At 44.3% G+C, this 19,406-nt stretch overlaps 1 protein-coding gene and 1 long non-coding RNA gene across 2 annotated transcripts in view; both read left to right on the top strand.

Annotated features, from left to right (window-relative positions):
- The window catches only part of ches1 (checkpoint suppressor 1), a gene marked incomplete at its 3' end in the record, with an annotated part of 118,984 nt that extends 109,684 nt beyond the window's left edge, over positions 1–9,300 (top strand). The window contains exons 5-7 of the mRNA XM_079525690.1: positions 5,612–5,685; positions 6,438–6,584; positions 8,568–9,300. Coding sequence (XP_079381816.1) covers positions 5,612–5,685; positions 6,438–6,584; positions 8,568–9,300 — 954 coding nt within the window. The remainder of the gene's footprint in view (positions 1–5,611; positions 5,686–6,437; positions 6,585–8,567) is intronic.
- Positions 9,301–11,162: 1,862 nt separating this feature from the next.
- Positions 11,163–14,239, top strand: LOC306941413. The gene is made up of 2 exons (XR_013792140.1): positions 11,163–12,627; positions 12,898–14,239. It is a non-coding gene; the product is annotated as an uncharacterized lncRNA (long non-coding RNA).
- Positions 14,240–19,406: the final 5,167 nt, after the last annotated feature.

Here is a 19,406-nt window from a genome sequence, read left to right on the forward strand (position 1 = left end):
GAACTACTCCAGAACTACTCTGCCAGGGCTGGGAGGTACGCTCAATAATCTATTGACCAAAGCATTTCCATCATCTGAACATTATGTAGGCCTACATCCCAGTACTAGTCCATGGGAAACGGTGCCAGTGAGGGAGTGAGCAGTACTAATTCAAGGACAGTCAGATACTGCGGCAGTCTTTTTTGCCCGCACCTGTGTAAACTCGCGGTCAGTATTATCTGTGTTCACTTTTGTTTTGTATTCGACTTCAACCTAGCTCTGTACTTCTAAGAAGAGCAAAACCTGGAGGAGGGTATTTTCACATTGGTTCAGAGTCCATAACAAGTAACAACTTCAGCTGTCCTTGAAGAGAACTGCTGGTTGTGTCTCCTTTTTGCTGCGTTTTACACCTGCGTGGGCCACGTGAGTCCAAAGAAAGTTGTTTTGGGTATAGCGCTCCTATTATGTCACTCAATGACCAGAATATCCTTGTGCTGTCGGGCAGAAAGTGCCTAATTACATTATTTTAACTTTTTGTGTTTTCTCGTAAATTAACGCCCTACAAGCTCGAAACGTGCCTCAAAGCGACACATTCTGAGCTTGTAGATCTGCTACTTTTGTTACTTTTGAATTTGAATCCTAAAAAGCAACGTTTTTTGCACATTTCCGCCACACAGAGACAATATACAATTTAGAAAAACAAGTGATGGATGTTGAGTGATATGAAACGAGCGCTCCCCAAAACGACTTCACTCACACGTCTGACTTAACTTTAAAGTTCCGAGCTCAGCCGTAAGTTTCAAATATTCCTAATAAGAATGTCATATTATCAATACCAGTGGTTCTCAAAGTTGGGTCCTTTCCCAGAAAAATGTTTAATTCAGCATCACAATCATTTGAACCACTTTATCCAAGCTTTATACGTTTGTTGGCTATTCAATCGCAGATGTACTGTACGCGCTGCAAGCTTTGTTTAAAAAAGCTTCACACCCGTGTGAAGTGAGGGGCGCTCTTATCATCGTACATCATCATGACCTAAAATAGACACTATGCCTATTTGCTCAGACACTATATAGGGCAGTATTATGCGTGTCTTAAGAGGTTATTACTTAACTTAAGACCTGGAGGCGTGATCAATGCCATTTGGCTATTCTGAGTGGCCAAACAGCATCGACCACGCCTCCAGGTCTTAAGTTAAGTCATAAGACCTGGTACTTAAGACACGCATAATACTGCCCTATGATGTAAAATTCTCCATTCATTGTCAATTGGAATTTTATGTTTGTGTAGGACAAAGTTTGTGAACATACACTTAAAGCTGGATATAGGAGAGGCTGGCACCCCTCAAAGAACTGAAGGTTGTCCGTGGCCAAACACATCCTTGACAGGAAAAAGTTAGTCTTTGGAATGCTTTGGGTGCGCCCGCATGCAATATCCTCACGGCCAGCCAACGGGCCCTGACCCACGGGTTGGAAATCGCTGACATAAGGTCTCTCTCTCACTCACTCACTCACTCTCTCTCTCTCTCTCTCTCTCTCTCTCTCTCTCTCTCTCTCTCTCTCTCTCTCTCTCTGCACCTTCCCCCTCCTTGTCTAATGCATGATCTACCACTCTGTGGCATGTGGAAAAGGGAGCCGTCGCTATGGCAACCCAAAGCCTGACTAGAGTGAGGGTGGTGGTGGGGGGGGGGGGGGGGGGGGGGGCAGGCATGTTAACCCAGGGAGACCTACAATTACACACGCACACGCACACTCGACCACGAGCATGCACGCGCACGCACAACCTTGCAGTCAGTGATCAAGATTACAGACAAGACACTGTGCAGGGACTTACTTATAAGGTTACGGAGAGCAGGGCTGGAGATATCAGAGAGGCAGACCCACCCTCACCACCACACTCAATAAGATTACTGTTTGGACACACACATGCACACACACACGCATGCACGCACGCATGCACGCACGCACGCACGCACACACACAATGGCAATAGACCCTTTTTCACAGCAGACATTTTGACGTGTAAGCACAGCTGAAGGTAATAACGTTAATTGTGGGTGTGTTTCATTTTGCTGCACATCTCCTCTCTACAGTAACTAACTTCAAGCTGCAGCAACACAAACATGACATACTGTACTGTACACCCCAGAATGAACCATATTGCACTATTCACCGAGAATAAAGGCTCTATATAGGATTGTGTGACCTATTTATTTATTTATTTTCTTTTTTTTTGACCTTCTGTGATGATACATCGTGTTGTGTTTATTTATTTATGTACCGGTATTTTCTCTTTTTTTTTGTCATTTAGGCCCACGGGTGTGGTCACACTGAACTTTAATTCTACCTATGCGGGTGGATTCTGCCAAAGCTTTTCAGTGGGAACAGAGTGTTTTTTTTGTTTGTTTTTTTTGGTAGAAATCCATGAATGGCCGCTCCGTTCCCATTGAAAATAATTGGCAGAGTCCGCCCGCACAGGTAGAAATTTGGAAGTTGGATGTGACCGCACCCTATCATGTGTCATTTTAGAGTTTAGCGAAAAATCTTGAAAGTGTGAAAACTACTCATTTAGACTCTAGGTCTCTCAAGTAGTGAAAATAGTCGTACAAGTTTAACAATGTGTCGCACCATGATGCATTGTGAGCTTGTAGATCTGCACTTTTCGGTATTTCTGCAATTCTTGGTTCAATTTCCTGAAAGATATTGGACATGCAACGTTTACAGCCGACAGTGACAATGTTCTTCTTGAGTCCCAACATGACTAGCAGTGGAAGACCCTAAGGTCTTCCACTGCTGGCCTGCTCGCTTTGCCTAAAAAAATGGCAACTAAAAAATATGGGGAAGCAGCGTTTTGCTTCTACGGGCAGACGGCGTGGAACAAACTCCCACTGTACCTTCGACAGGCAGCCTCTGTAGACATTTTTAAAGCGCAGCTCAAGACCCACTTCTACACTTTTAATTGATCTTTTAATTGTTTTTGTTATTCATGTCCTCACTGTATTAATGTTTATGCCTTGCTTTTCTTTTTTTTCTCCATTGCTCTGTAAAGCACTTTGAGCTGCATTTCATGTCATGAAAGGTGCTATACAAATAAAGTTTTATTATTATTATTATTATTATAGAGTGAAACCTACATTTTAATGAGCCTCCTAGCCCTGAGCTGAGAACATATTTCTCAACCAAAAAATAAAACACAAAAGCAGGTCTTAGGAATTATTATCTGCATAACATCAATCATGCTCAGACTTACAGGGACATGGGCTAAAAACGGGTGCGGGGAGTTTTTGCAGTGAATGTAGCCAGCGTTGGTGATGCAATAATAACACCTTAAAATATGCTTGCGTAGCAAAACCAAGCAAAAAGGAAAGAGGTAGGTCATTATTTATGAGATACAAACTGACCCCAGACACGAACGTGACAGCTGTTTTACTGAACGGGGACAGCTGTGGAGAGACTGGAGACTAGATCAGCCAAACAGACTAACATCTCTGCTCTGTTTCCATCTTCTCTTCTCTTCTCTTCTCTTCTCTTCTCTTCTCTTCTCTTCTCTTCTCTTCTCTTCTCTTCTCTTCTCTTCTCTTCTCTTCTCTTCTCTTCTCTTCTCTTCTCTTCTCTTCTCTTCTTTATATCCTAGCACTTTTCTGAATGTAGCCTTTCTTATTTTTGAGTGGTGTAAACCACTCCTACAACTGGCTTTTTTGTGCAGAAAAAATGAGCATGGTTGCTATGTTCACCCTGTTGTAATGACGTAATGAAATCACACCTGGGTGAACAGGGTGAACATAGCAACCATGCTCATTGTTTCTGCACAAACAAAGCCAGGTAATGAAATCACACCCGGGTGTGATTTCATTACGTCAGACATGATTTCATTACGTCAGACAGACCTTACACCACTCAGTTCACACGGGTGTGATTTTTTATCTTTGATTCTATACCTGCACTAGATGCGCCCAGACCTCTGTTTATGCTATGGTGTCTCATGTCTGTTGTTGTCCTGTATTGTTTGTATTGTTTATATGTTTTAAACCACTACTTTTGCTGTAAACCTAATTGCCCTTCTGGGACATTAATAAAGACCTTTCTCTTCTCTTCTCTTCTCCTCTCCTCTCCTCTCCTCTCCTCTCCTCTCCTCTCCTCTCCTCTCCTCTCCTCTCCTCTCCTCTCCTCTCCTCCCCTCTCCTCTCCTCTCCTCTCCTCTCCTCCATGTTTCAAACACTGTGTGAGATTGGCAGGGTGAAGTACAGAGTGTTCCAGCCACAATTTCTCTCACTCGCTCACTCACTCGCGCACGCACACATGCACGCACACATTCAGCCATGGCTGAATAGCTATAGCGGCCTCATGGGAATCAGAAGGTCCCTGGTTCACCTGGTTCGTCCCCCGGCTCACCCACGTGCTGAAGTGTCTCTGAGCAAGGCACTTAACCCCTAACTGCTCCCCAGGCGCTGCATTAATAGCAGCCACTGCTCCTAATGGTTAGGACGGGTACCGTAAATGCATCATGCAATCAGAGGACAAGAAATATATACCCAACGGAGAGGAGAGGGGACTAAGTTATTTAATTATTATACAACACATTGTGCAGGTGATGAGATCAGTAGAATAGAGATGCTTCAGTCTTTGAATTGCACACAGACTAGTAGTTGTATATATTCTTCCAGAGACAGAGAGGTAATTTCATTTGTCCAGACTCCCACTCGCCCACGTTTGGGCACAAAGCCAGAATCCAGAGAACGGAGATTCCAACCTGTGATGTACGTTCTTAAAACACCCCATAAACATTAATTCAGAGCAGCTGTGTTTCTCACTTTGATTTCAAGGACCCCCAGTTTGTTATGTATTAGGTGGTGGACCCCCATAACTTTGACGGTGTAAGGGTCCGTAATGGTTCCATTTTGTACACTGTCAGTCAGAGTTACAGACCTATAAAGGGTCCATTTGATTCCTAATTATCAATAATTCTGCTGGAGACTTCCTGGAAACCCCCCTTAGTGGGGACCTTGGGGGTCCCCGAACCCTCCTCAAGGTCATAAGCAAGTGGCTAAATTTGCAGTGGCTGCATTTTTGAGGGCCTCCTATATACAGATTTTTGTCCTAACTCGTGTCACATTTGTCATTGACAATGAAAGGAGAAGTTACGTGTCTGAGCAAATCGACATGTTACGTCACAATGATAAGAGCGCCCCTCACTTTTTTTTGTATATATCATTTTTATCCCACGATTTTGCAACCCAGTTTTTTCACCCAGTGCCAATTATCTTATGTAATCCTGGGCGCTACACTTCCTCTGCCAACCTGGGGGGGCAGCGGACTGACCTCATGCCTCCTTCTATGCATGAGGAGTCCAAGCTGCTTCTTTTCACCTGACAGGGGGGAATTTCCCTGGCCGGACGTAGCACGTGGAAGGAACACGTTATTCCGACCAGTTCCTTTCCCCCAGAGCGCCCCTCACTTTACACTGGTGTGATTTTTACATTTCATTGGTTTCTGGCTTTTCTTTAGTTTTAGTTTTTTTTTTGGGGGGAGGGCATAGTTCTTCATGCTCACAAGCATTGATTAGAGCAACCGTTGACCCCTTGAAATAACGGAGAGGAATTAAGCAAACACGCGCTCCGTTCTATCCCTATAAGCCCACGCTTCGTTCTGTGGAGTCCAGAGAACAGAGACGGACGGTCTTGACTCAGCCCGAGCCCAGCGGTCGTTGGTAATTGAATGATTTGCAGCAGCCTTAACTCATTTATGACGCTTTACCGCTCAATTGAACCTGGCCCTGCTCATCAATACTGCACTGTGGGGCCCTCTCCTCTCCGGCGGTCGGTCGGAAGCCTCATCGAGCTGCTCTGGGCTCTAACGGAGAGGCCTGACAGTGATCGCCAAAGAGCCGTCCGCAGTGTTTCTCCCACGCGTTCGCTGGTGGAAAAAGCACTCAAACATGTTTTACTTAAGTAAAAGTATCAATACTGCACTGTAGAACGTATACTACTCCGTTACAAGTTATAGTCCGGAATTCAAAATGTTCATGAGTAAAAGTACAAAGGTATTGGTATCAAAATCTACTTAAAAGTACCAAAAGTATAAAGTACTCACTAATGCAGTGAGTACTTTATACATTTACTTAGGTAAATGTACTTAGTTACTTTACACCACCGGTTTCTCCCACGCACTGAATCGACGTCAACCACTTAAATCCCATTATAGTTGAGTGGAGTCCCTCAGGGCTCTGTACTGGTCGCTTTTCCTGCGATATCTGCTGTTTTCAGCGAAAGCTTTCCCTACACCACGGATGCTGCATGGGGTTTAAGCACATTTTTTTGTGTTTTTTTTCTCCAGTATTTCAGTATGTGTTCATCCGTAACGTGTGTGTACTGTTGACCATGGTAATGTGCCAGTAATCTCCCATGGATCAGCACCGGCCGCTGTCGTGGAGCTTGTGTGTATCTTTGTGTTAATAATAAGCACCTGTGTCTGCTCCTCTGCTCTCTCTCTCTCTCTAGTTCCCCGCGGTGTGATTCAAAATGGCGTCCGCGTCAGGAACCAGGCCTTGTTCCCCGTCATCAGACCCCTACCAGTCAGCCCGGTAGGGAGCAGAACCTCCGCTATAAGGTCAGTGCGTTGTTCACCTTTTGACACGCACGCACGCACGCACGCACCGCACGCACGCACGCACGCACGCACGCACGCACGCACGCACACGTTCATATACAGGGTTGGGCACAAACACACAGAAAAACAGACGCTGACAGACACAAGAATTTTCCACTCCAAGTTTACATAATCACATCTTTATTGTGCACGCAAGTCAAACAAAGGGGTTTGATGCACACTCCCCCTTGGTTTATAACATCTTATCCAGGTGTGTTTATGTAACACACATGCATGCATGCACGTACACACACACACACACACACACACACACACACAAACACACACACACTTGTTTCAAGCCTCACAACGTGCGTGGACATGCACATCAGGGCATCATGACAGTTTAAGCATTAAGTGTACTCTGAGAGACTGAAACATTTGGCATCCTCTTCACTTCCATTCAATGCCAGTGAAAGGGTGGAGTTTCCGGACGCGAAGCATTCGCATGGTTGACATTTCAGGTCCGCAAGCATTCAGATTTGGGTTAGAATAAAGTTGAACTCAGTTAAACTTTGTTGAATTTTGATGCATTGGCCGCTGTGTGTATCTGCGTTGGTCACTGTCCCAGTGTCCCCCTGTCTGTCATCACCCTTGTTTGACCATACTTCTTATGGCCCACACCAACGGACGCTGCTTCTATCTGTAACCGCGATTCTAATTGGATGGCTTTTTAATGGGAATTCAGCCTGGGTGGCTTTGTAATGGAGATTGTACTTGGATGGCCTTGTAACAGCACCCATGATTGGATGGTTGATAACAGCAAATGTGATTGGATGGGACATTATTATTATCAGCGATTCTGATTGGACGGTAGTGTAATGACATTCTTTTTATTATTATTCTTTTTTTGTGCAGCTTTGTAATAACTTGGAGGAGTGGATTTGTGGTTGCTGTGATATTAATATGCCTCCCTTCATTCCTCTGCAAAGAAAAGGAGTATTAGGATATGACCACGTCCTCTGCTCTTACAGAGGAACAGCAGTTAAAAGGAGTATTAGGATATGACCACGTCCTCTGCTCTTACTGAGGAACAGCAGTTATCACCTGAACAAGCAGCAGATCTTCAGCATTGTAGTGTGAATGAACTAGCTGTACTTGATCTAATTTTAGTATATGGGAAGTTAAGTGGCTTCACTTCACTTTCCCCCCATTATGTGGTTTGGTGTCTTGGAGTTTGAGACGCTGAAAACATCCTTTATGTGACGATGACCTCGGGCCACCCAGTGAACCCTGCTCAAAATATACACTGCATAAAATTGAGAGAAAACATCACACACAAAAAATGCGAGGCTGCTTTTCTTCAGTCCTTAGAGGCGGTTACAAGGTTATACGAGCCCCACGGCAGCTTTATGCAGACAAGGCCTAAGCTGAGGGAGCGTTATAGCGTGTGATAAATGATCACCTAAAGTTTTATGTGCGTGCCACAGCCCAACTGATGTTGACTCTGAGACGCTACAGCAAAACAAACCGTCAGAGAGAAGCACGCCAGCACGCACAGGCAGGGCTTCACAAACACAATTCACTGCCTTGGCATGGGAATGTGTACACTGTACAATCCTGAGTGTTCATTTAACTCTGAGAGAGTACACTTCAGAGTTGAATTAACACTCTAGGATTTAACTAGGTAAACACAAACCAAGCCCGCCCCGCCCCCGCCTTAGAAGTCTGTAGGTTGCGGTGGAGTGCAGTGCACATGCACATGCACATGCACATGCACATGCACATGCACATGCACATGCACATGCACATGCACGCACGCACGCACTTGGCTTGTTGCCAACGTTGTTATTTGTATATGTATATATATATATATGTATCATTTTATTTGGGTTAATTTTGTGACCCTAACATTTGCAAAAACGTGTGTGTGTGTGTGTGTGTGTGTGTGTGCGTGTGTGTGTGTGTGCGCGTGTGCCCCTGCTCCTCCTCGTACATACACAGGTCGGCGCTGGGCGAGTACCTGAGCCGCGGCCAGGACAGCCCGTCCTGCGAGAGCCCGCCGCCCGGCGAGGAGGACGAGGAGGAGGACGACCTCCAGGACCTTGACCACACCTACAGCACGGCCAAGTCCCCCAGCAGGCCCTGCTCCTCGCTGGGCGCGGGCTTCAGCCCCCCCGCGTCCTTCTGCTCCCCGATAGACCACGACGAAGGCGACGACGACCCAGACGACGACGCCTACGACGACGACATCATCGCCGTGGAGATCGAGTCGGACGTCAAGCCCGAGCCGCGCGAGATCCCGCTGGACGCGCACGTGGTGGCGTCGGCGACGGCCTACGCTTCTTCCCAGCAGCGGGGTGGACAGAGACACAGCTCGGGAGGAGGAGGGGGAGTGGGGGTGACGGGGACGACGGGGATAGTGGGGGGCGCGGTAGCGGTGGCGGCAGCGGGAGGGACGCTGATGGTGGCGAGCGGGAGTAGTAGCTTGTTGCCCTGCTGGACCAAAAACCGTCTGCGGGGGGCGGCGGGCGGCGGGGTGGACACGCTGCCGCTGAAGAAGCGGCGGGCGCTGGCCGCCAGCGTGGCGGCGGCGCTGGAGAAGCCGGAGAGCGACGACGAGGAGATGAAGGAGGCGGCGGGGTCGCTGCTCCACCTGGCCGGCGTCCGGGCCTGCCTCAACAACATCACGAACCGCACCGCCAAGAAGGAACAGAAAGACGCCCTGAGAAACTAAACCGATGGACACGAGCATTACACACACACACACACACACACACATCCTACACACACACACCTACATCATAGATATAAACAACGTCATGCCAAGACAAACGCGTACATGATATATTTACACATGCACCCATTGCACACATGTACCATACATACAGTACAGTATATATACAGCACATGCATACGGAAACATGCATAAACGACATACAGATGCACATAAAACAGGTCAACAGGTAATGTTACTAAAGCATTAGTCTCTCAATGGACTCCTCTCATCTCCCTCTATCTATCTATCTATCTATCTATCTATCTATCTATCTATCTATCTATCTATCTATCTATCTATCTATCTATCTATCTATCTATCTATCTATCTATCTATCTATCTATCTATCTATCTATCTGCAGGGCATTAGGTGAATCCTACTTATATGTGGCAATATCAAAAATCTCTGTTTTCCTACATGTTCAGCAACACTTAACAACTGTGGGTGATTAATTTCCATGTGTCTTTGTTGTTTTTGTTGTTTAAAAAGGGGATGAAAGCCATAAAAAAACGTGTTTTGTCACTAAATTGGGACAGCTTGGACGTACGTGACGGAACGGAATCACATTGAGGAACATATATGAGTGAGAGGATGGCCGTTTGTCTTATCTGTTTGTCTATAAGTATGTGAATCTGTAGCAACCTTGCGGTGATGCTAAGCTAGGACGCTGAGCTAGCAAGACAAGCCTGTTTGACAGACTTAGAGAGCTCTCTGCTGCCCCCTAGCCGCACTCTCTCTACATCCACGAGCACAAATGTGAGACTGTGCCAAAGATAGTAGCCGACATGACAGCTAGACAAAACTACATAAAACGACGCTGAGGGCATAGCAAAAAGGTCACAGAGTTAGAGAGGTGAAAATTACCGTAAAGTGTCAAAAGAATTGTACGACCCAACGCGACGTGTACTCATGCACTTCCCGGTTATTTTTGCGCCACTTCTACTAAAAGAAAACTGTCATGGGGGAGGGGGGTGGGAGGGTGGGAGGGGACTAAAGACGCAGTGTGTTTCAGGAGCACTCATAGTATTTAAGAATAGTTATATTATATTAAAAAGAAGAAGAAGAAGAAAAAGAAAAAAAAAAGACATGGTCATGTTTATCTTCACAGAGACGGACGGATCAGATGTGCGCCGGGTCTGAGGCAATATCTCCTTCTTTTTGTTGTCGTTGTTGTTGTTGTTGTTGTTGCATAATGTAAACCTCCCTAAACCTTTTACTGTACGCCCGTCCATACTGTAGATGTAGACACCTGGTTAGAAGCTGCCAGTAGCTAATCACACCCGAACCGCCTGTTCATTTTACTGCATCAAAGAATTCTATACGTATACATGAACTGTGTGGAGTTTATGTTTTTCGTTTGTATCCGTTTCCCCCCTCCCCCCCTTCTCACTCTACCCTCATAAAGATATAAGCAATTTGTCCCGTGCGGACAACTCTGTAAAAAGGTTAGAAAATATATTATTTTATTTTTTTCCTTTCTTAATTGAAGCAATTTGACCTGCAGGACTTTCTCAGTTATATATTGCATGGGTGCTTGTAAATAAGATACAAAGCAAAATGTTTTTTTATTCAAAGATTATGTAAGATAAACAATGTATTTAGCATGAAGCATGACTTATTTTCATATAAACCTTGATCCTAGAAGAAAGCTAAAAAAAAAGGAAAAAAAAATGTTTTGCCGCCAATTCTTGTACCCTCAATTATGTTGAAATTTTCATTTTGATTTAATTTTTAGTCTTTTTTTTTTTTTAATGTCGATTTGTCAACTTCAGGGAGGAAAGTTGGGGGGGAGGGTCGTGGGGGGGGGGGATCACTGAAGAGTTTGGAAGCCCTGTACTACCATTCCTGGGCTTTAGATGGCGCTGTTACCCTTCAGGTGTTGCCCTTTGGGTGTTCCTCCACCTGCACAGTGATAAACGTGTTCCGTGTTACTCCCAGTGTTATTTCAGAACCTGTCAGTAGAGCGGTTAGTGTGAGAGTTTGGCGTGCCCGAGAACACACACACACACACACACACACACATACACACGCATGCACACGTACGTGCGCACACACACACACACACACACACATACACACACACACACACACACACACACACACACACACACACACACACACACACACACCCCTTTAACATTGTGCCTGCCTGCCTGCCTGCCCTCAATACCTCTGTTATCATGCTTCTGACATGTTTGGACAGGACGCCACTTGTCTTTATTACAGTGTTGTGGTTTAGTTTTTTTTTTTTCTTCTTCTGTGTAAATGTATACTCGTCCCAGTTCTTCCATCAACGATGTCTGGTGTAGATGTGCGGAACAGTCTGAGCATGGGGAATCTCCGTTTGTTGCTGTCCTGAAAGAACCTCCTATCTCCAAACCAAAAAACCAAAAAAAAAAAGAAGAAGAAAAGTTGCTTAATTATTGATACCTGCCTATTTTACCTTCTCTATTATTAGGAAAGTGTTTTAAATCCTATCGTTTGAAAGTGATTGCATATCTATTTCGGTGAGGGAACTTGGAGATGTGAGGTTTGTTTTTCCTCAAATCTGTGAGGATTTGTTTGAAGATTCCTAATGGCTCACACACACCACTGAGTTCAACTGTTAGGGCTGAAGGTTACTTACTTAACCTCAACATGCATGTGTGCTAAATTTACACTCTCGGTCACTGAGATCTGACTTAATTGAAACATCACAACACAGACACGGTAGTTGAACCCCAAGACCGTTAGTGATGTTATGGTTATTACACGACCACTAGCCTACTCTCTGGTATGCCTAAACTATGACAAGGATGCATTGAAACAAGCTCAGTTTCTTTCTCTCACAGATAATGTACCCACACTACACATGATCTGTCTGAACAGCCGTTTGTGGGTCCAACCGAGTGTTACATTGGTCCAACCGAGTGTTACATTAGGTTAAACAGCACTCCTTTTCTTTTAAAAATGTAACTCTTAAGTTCCTTGCAGATGGGACGCGGAAAAATGGTGGGAAAACGCTGTTTAAAAATCCGAAAAACGCAGCAGTGTGCAGGGACCTTTTAGAGTGTTACATGTTTGTAACACTTACATTTGTATTACAAATGTAACATAGTCTAAAACCCAAACCAAACCAAAGGGTCGAGACCGGACGAGACAGTTTTAGACGTTTGTCCCAGCAGTGTGATGTGTCCTGTTGCACGTCGACCCCAAGTGATTCAACTGGTTCAATCCAATGGCCCAAACCACACCGCCATGCAATTGTTGCATGGCGTCCCATTGGTGTGGTTTGGGGCTTAAGAGTATAAGAAATGAAAAAATCGGCACACAATCGGGCCGCAGCCCTTCCTCCGACCTAGGTCTGAGGAAGGGTCTGAGGAAGGGCGGAGGAAGGGCTGCGGCCCGAAACGTTACCTGATTAAAAGTAAAGAAACTTGGGAGCCTGAATTGGTGTGCCGATTTTTTCATTTCTTATATGACTTCATTTTTGATCCAGCACTCAGCCTAAAGGTATAGATGTGTGTGCCTTTTTTGACTGTTTGCTCAGCCTCCTCCACTACTTGGGGCTTAAGAGTTACACTTTTAACCGAAAAGGAGTGCCGTGTTGTCCCGAGCAGGACATAACTTTTCTGCATTTTGCCCAGGAGGAGGCTTGCTCAGATGAGGAGGGAGCTGTTAGAGGTCAAGTGGTCAGGGACACTTCCAAACATAGATGGGCGAGCAGAGGGTCTAACCGGTGAACTTCTGATTACCAAACAGCCTCTCTCTCTCTCTACCTATACCCACTCAGCTATTGACCACCCCTCAATTTACACTCAGGATTTTACAGTGTGACGGTGGGGAGAACCAAGTGGGCACACAGACGTTTCCTGCATGTCCTGTTCACTGGTACGTTATTTAATTATTATTGGGGGTTTCTTTTTGTACCAACCAACCTGTAGCACCAACATGCATCACCGGCTTTGCATTTTGTATGGTATGTATGTGTGCCGACATACACTAAAGCTTAAACGGAGAGATACCCCCACCTATATGTGTCCTCGTTGCATGCCATCCATCTCTCATTCTGATCTTGTCTTGTTGTGTGTCTGAGGCGCTCGCCACAGCCAAGCTTATACGCATCCTGCTGTATTTGTGGTAACAGTCTGCTGTTGTGGTGACTAATAACGTGTTCAGTAGGCAAGACGCATGTCGAGGGGAGAATGTGTTGCTTTGGCAACTATAGCCATTTTCCTCTGACTCACACGGCGACATGCAGGAGAGGTGAACTCCTGACCTGCTAGGGCTGGAAAAACAGAACGCAGAGGAGTGGGACATTTTAAAAAGCAAAAAAGGAAAATATTATACAGAAGTTCACTGCCCGAGAAGCTCCCCTAGAAGTGAGTGTTTCTTTCCAAGCTGCCAAACAGTGCAGTGCTATATAGAATGGTTGCCATTTTTGTTTTGTTTTTTTGTTGTTGCCGTTTTTGTGAGCGTTTTCATTTTTTTGTTTAATTTTGTCTCTTGACATAAGTACTTATAACAATACTGCCGTTATCTTTTGGTGACTATTTGAGATGAGTATTTGAAAGCCATAGGTTAGAGATGTCAAAATGCAAACCTATTATTGACCTGTGAGATGTGATACAGAGTGAAACCCTGGTGTACGTTTTCTGTTCTTTTTTTTCTTTGTTTTCCTTCTTTGTTTTCTTTTGTTTTTTGGTAAATGTTCGATTCTCTTATTGTGCAATCATATTGCCAAAGAACGAATTCAAACTTATTTCATCAGTACATGTAAATATCAACGTTGTCCAAAATATAAATGTTTTATTTTATTTTCCCTTCCCCTCCCCTGAAAAACTACAATGATGTTCATGTGATGTATTGTCTTCCAGTTGGTTGCAATAATAAAAAACTACAAGTTGCAAAAGATGACATTGACTGCTCTTTCTCTTGGTTTTTGTTAAGAATACCGGTTCATTGGGCACCAAAACCTCCTGGGCCCCTCGGCAAATCCGACGGCCCCGGAACAGTGGGCATCTGGTATTTCCAGAACATACCGGGTGCCCAATTTCATTCTGGAAAATGAAATTGTAAAATAAATAAAATATATTGTATCTACCCTTCTATTAAAATCTATGAATATCTACATATTGATGATTATAGATAGTATAACATCTATTTAACTATTAAGAGTAATTAATAATAATAATGAATTGCATTTTTATAGCGCTTTTCCGAGTGCTCAAAGCGCTTTACAATGGTTCATTCATTCATACATTGGGAGGTGAAGCGGCGAACAGTCGACGCCAGCGTCCTCACTTCCCACATTCACACACCAATGGTGGCGAGCTCACACCGACCAACTCATTGGAGGCAATGTGGGGTTCAGTGTCTTGCCCAAGGACACTTCGACATGTGGACAGGAGGAGCCGGGATTCGAACCGCCGACCCAGGGATCATTGGACGACCTGCTCTACCTCCTGAGCCACAGCCGCCTGTAATTGATATGATAATAATATAATAAGTAGGCTCAGGAATACCAATACTATAGATTTCATATTTTTGGTAAACATAAGAGTCCAACAATTCATAATTTCCTCCATTTACTGCACACAGCAGAGCTATCTTTGAGAGACCCTTCAGTTTGCTCTTGATGCTGACCCCAATCATTAACCTCCCATACTTCCATCAACAAGGGCCTTATCATAAACCAGTCTTATTCCACTAGTTAATTATTCAGTTACTTCCTCCAATCACTAAGGACCGTGCAATATGTCTGATTAGAGTCATACTCAAGCTTGTCCTTGGGGAAACACAGTAAAAGAGTTAAGTGTAGGCTACTATGGAGTTCCTTAATGCCTTATCAGGCTGTGAGTGTTGCCATTTTGGAGCCATGTGTAAGTGGGAAGCCCATTCATAATTGAAGCTGCAAGTCAAGATGGGCTTACTAATCATGAACCAGTGTCCCTTGCGCCACACTGCGCCTATGCATACTTCGCCGCACGACTGTGTCGAAGATAGCCGACTTGTAAGCTCACAGCGCATCCCGGGTGTGACACGTTGTGAGCTTGTAGGTCAGCTATTTCCAAGGCGCGACACCGCTGTGCGACGGAGTCACAACTGGAGCCAGCAGCAGCAGCAGCAGCAGCTCCTCTGTTGCTATGCAACTACAGCAAAGAAAGGGGAGGAAGAAGAGAAAAGTGCGTGTTCTGTGCATCTTTAGGGGGGCATCATTCCACGGAGTTGCTTGAGAGTGAGACTCAAACGTCTCTTTAGATTAATCCATTGAGACCTGGAACGCATCCATGTCACGTTAGCGTTTAACCACATTAACCATTAACCCATTTTGGGGCGGGAACCCCTTATGGTGTTTTAAACATTGTTATAATTTAGCTATTGAAAAATAGCAGATCTACAAGCTCATAGCGCGCCACCGAGTGGCGCGCTATGAACTTGTAGGTCTGCTATTTTTGAAAAATCGTTAAAATGTGCCTCAAATCTTTCCGAAAATTGTCATGATTTAGAAAACTTTTTTTTTTTTAATTTCGACGTCAGGCTTAATGGGTTAAAAAAAGGAGGGAAAAAAAGAAAAAGGAAAAAGGAAGAAGCTTTATGGCTGTTATCGTCTCACGGTTTCCCTGGTTGAATGGTGCCTTTGGAGGCATCGCTCAACTTATACACCGCAGGCGCAGGGGTCTACAAATCACTTTGTGTGCATGGGGTGGATGCGTGGGGGGGTGGGGGGTGGGGGGGGGAGTCACATATTCAATAGCTTATTTATTTGCCATCGTGATAAAGAAACGGGTTACACGTGAATTCCAAAAGGCAATCTTATGACTATAAAGTAGGCCTTTAATTTACACCCTGCAAAATAAAATAAATTGTGAATGCATGCACGAGTCACACACAATTTTAAGTGCAGTGTGTGTGCGTGTGTGTCTGTGTGTGTGTGTGTGTGTGTGGGGGGGGGGGGGGGGGGGGGGGGGGGGAGAAAGAGGGGGTATTAAGCTGATTGATGCGGAGAGGGCTGCGTGGTGCATGGTCTATATCATCCCCATCCATGCAATGTCTATTGAGGCAAGTTTCCATGGAGACCGAAGTGGAGGTAGGGCTCCCTTGTCAGATCTCATTTACTCCATGAAAGGCTTTATGTTTTGGAAGAAATCTCCCTTGGTTTGTCCGAGAGCAGCAGCGGCAGCAGGCTTTGTTGTGTTTTTGGACAAAAAGATTCTTGAAGTTTAACATTTTGGCAATTATATATGTAACATGCTCTCGCCTTAACTGAATCGTGAATGCAGTCAGCGTGTGCATGTGCGTGTGTGTGCGTGCGTGTGTGCGTGTGCGTGTGCGTGTGTGTGTGTGTGTGTGTGTGTGTGTGTGTGTGTGTGTGTGAGAGAGAGTGTGCGTGTCATGGAATGAGAAATCAATAAATTGTTGCTTCTTTATGCTGTAGATCAATGGTGGATCTCAAAGTGCACATGTCATGGGGACCCCTAAGTCCTAGGGGTCTCTCCTCAATGACCCCTAAGCCCTAGGGGTCTCTCCTCAATGACCCCTAAGCCCTAGGGGTCTCTCCTCAAGGACCCCTATAGGTCCTAGGGTCCAGGTGGTCCCCAGAAAAATCAATACATCAAAGAATAAGTTTAACCACTTTAACCGTATATATACATTGGCAATTTGAAATGTGAGCTTATGCTATTTTCAAAATATCATTATTACACACACACGCACGCACGCATCATTATTACACACGCACGCACGCACGCACGCACACACACACACACACACACACACACACACACACACACACACACACACACACACACACACACACACACACACATACACACATACACACACACACATACACCGTATCTAGGCTATAACTACACAGAAATTGTATGGGGTTCCTTGCACAAAATATTTTCAGATGGGTGGCTAAATAGTAAATACATATTATTTGGGGGTCCTTGACATGAAAATGTTTGAGAATCGAGGCTGTATACGCTTGGACGTGTTAAAATCGGTATTATGTGGCGTCGACGCCATCTTGTGGTCTAACTTAGTTACTACATGAATTCAGCTTCATAATTTAGGACAGAGCATATCTAGGCTGATTTGCTAATTTGATTACATATTTTGGTGGGAAAGTTCTTTATGATCGTTTGTGATTGACGTCTAGTGTGTGCAATGCATGTTTTTATAGGATAACTGAAATGGCACATTCTCTAATCTCTAGTCTAAAATTTAGATCTGTTACTTCGAGGAGTAGCCTAGCGCTAGCCTACTGCTCTATAATAAATGTAGTGGGACAAATGATCAAATGTGATAGACATAGGCTATTTCTATAATATATAATAATCTAGCTGAGTTTGACTCAGACAAACACAACATCGGTTCTGGTATTCCACAGCACTCGATTCTTGGTCCTCTGTTATTCTCCCTGTACATACTGCCATTGGGAGAACTCATTACCAATCACAGAGTCAATTTTCATTTCTATGCTGATGATACCCAACTATATCTTTTTGTAGCTCCAGATGATCTTTGTGCCTTAGACCCGCTGTTGGCCTGTCTGTCTAGCATCAAATGCTGGATGAGTGAGAACTTTCTCAAGCTAAATGAGGATAAGACAGAAGTTCTCATAATCGGTTCTAGTGAGCAGAAAGAATCGATAATAAGCAGACTTGACTGTAGAAAGTAACAGTACAGTAAAGAACTTGGGGATCATTATTGATTCTGAATTGAATTTTAATTCACACATTAATCATGTTACCAAGATTGCCTTTTTTCATCTTAGAAATATTGCACGAATCAGAGCCTATTTGTCACTGGACGATGCAAAAACGCTAATCCACGCCTTTGTTTTTTCTCGGCTTGATTACTGCAATGCACTTTTTTCTGGATTGCCTAAGAAAACAACTGACAGATTACAACTTGTCCAAAATGCAGCAGCCAGAGTCTTAACTAGAACTAAGATGAGAGAACATATTACTCCAGTCTTGGCCTCATTGCACTGGCTTCCGGTTGTTTTTAGGATTGATTTTAAAATTATTTTACTTGTTTATAAAGCTCTCAATGGTCTCGCACCTTCCTACCTTACATGACTGCCTGCCGAAATATGTCCCAAACCGCCCCCTAAGGTCTTCCACTGCTGGCCTGCTCGCTTTGCCTAAAAAAATGGCAACTAAAAAATACGGGGAAGCAGCTTTTTGCTTCTACGGGCCGTGGAACAAACTCCCACTGTACCTTCGACAGGCAGCCTCTGTAGACATTTTTAAAGCTCAGCTCAAGACCCACTTCTACATCCTTGCTTTTAATTGATTTATTTGTCTTTAAAAAAAAGAAAAAAATGTTATTCATGTCCTCACTGTATTGTTTATGCCCTGCCTTTCTTTTCTTTTTTTGTGTAAAGCACTTTGAGCTGCATTTCATGTCATGAAAGGTGCTATACAAATAAAGTTTTATTATTATTATTTATTAACGTGTGCCCTTCCTATTTGTTTCTGACATGTGAATCAGTGGTTGCACATGTGCATGGATCACTTAGACCTATGGATGAATCATTTAACTGATCAATAATAGCTCAGGGATCAATAGAGGGTGTAACCACCGACCAGACCACTCGAAGAAATCAAAACATTTGAATAGGCCTATATTCAAAATGTATCTCATGATATGCTGCAATGGAAATGTTTACGATAAACCCAGTTTATAATATATTTCAATAAATATGAACGTTTTGCAACTTTTGTGTCACAGTCATCAAAAATATAAAATACATTTCCCATCAGCTGACTCATTCCTAAAGGTACGCTCCGTCGTAAGACGGTGTCGCGCGCCGAAAATAGCAGATGTACAAGCTCATCCGCGAACAGTCGTGAGCTTGGAGATCTGCTGCGAAGTAGTAGCCTAGCACACACACCAGGCCCAGCGCCACGAGGGGTCAAAGGGGGTACTTGAACCCTCAACCCGACCTCCTTGACCCCTGACATTTTTATTGACATTTTTAATGTCAATAATAAAATATAAAACTACCTTTTGTGCTGGATTGGTTTTCTAGTGAAAAAAAGATGTATTGTACAGGCATGCAAGGAAC

Source organism: Electrona antarctica, assembly GCF_951216825.1.
Source record: "Electrona antarctica genome assembly, chromosome: 17".
Classification (NCBI taxonomy): Eukaryota; Metazoa; Chordata; class Actinopteri; order Myctophiformes; family Myctophidae; genus Electrona; species Electrona antarctica.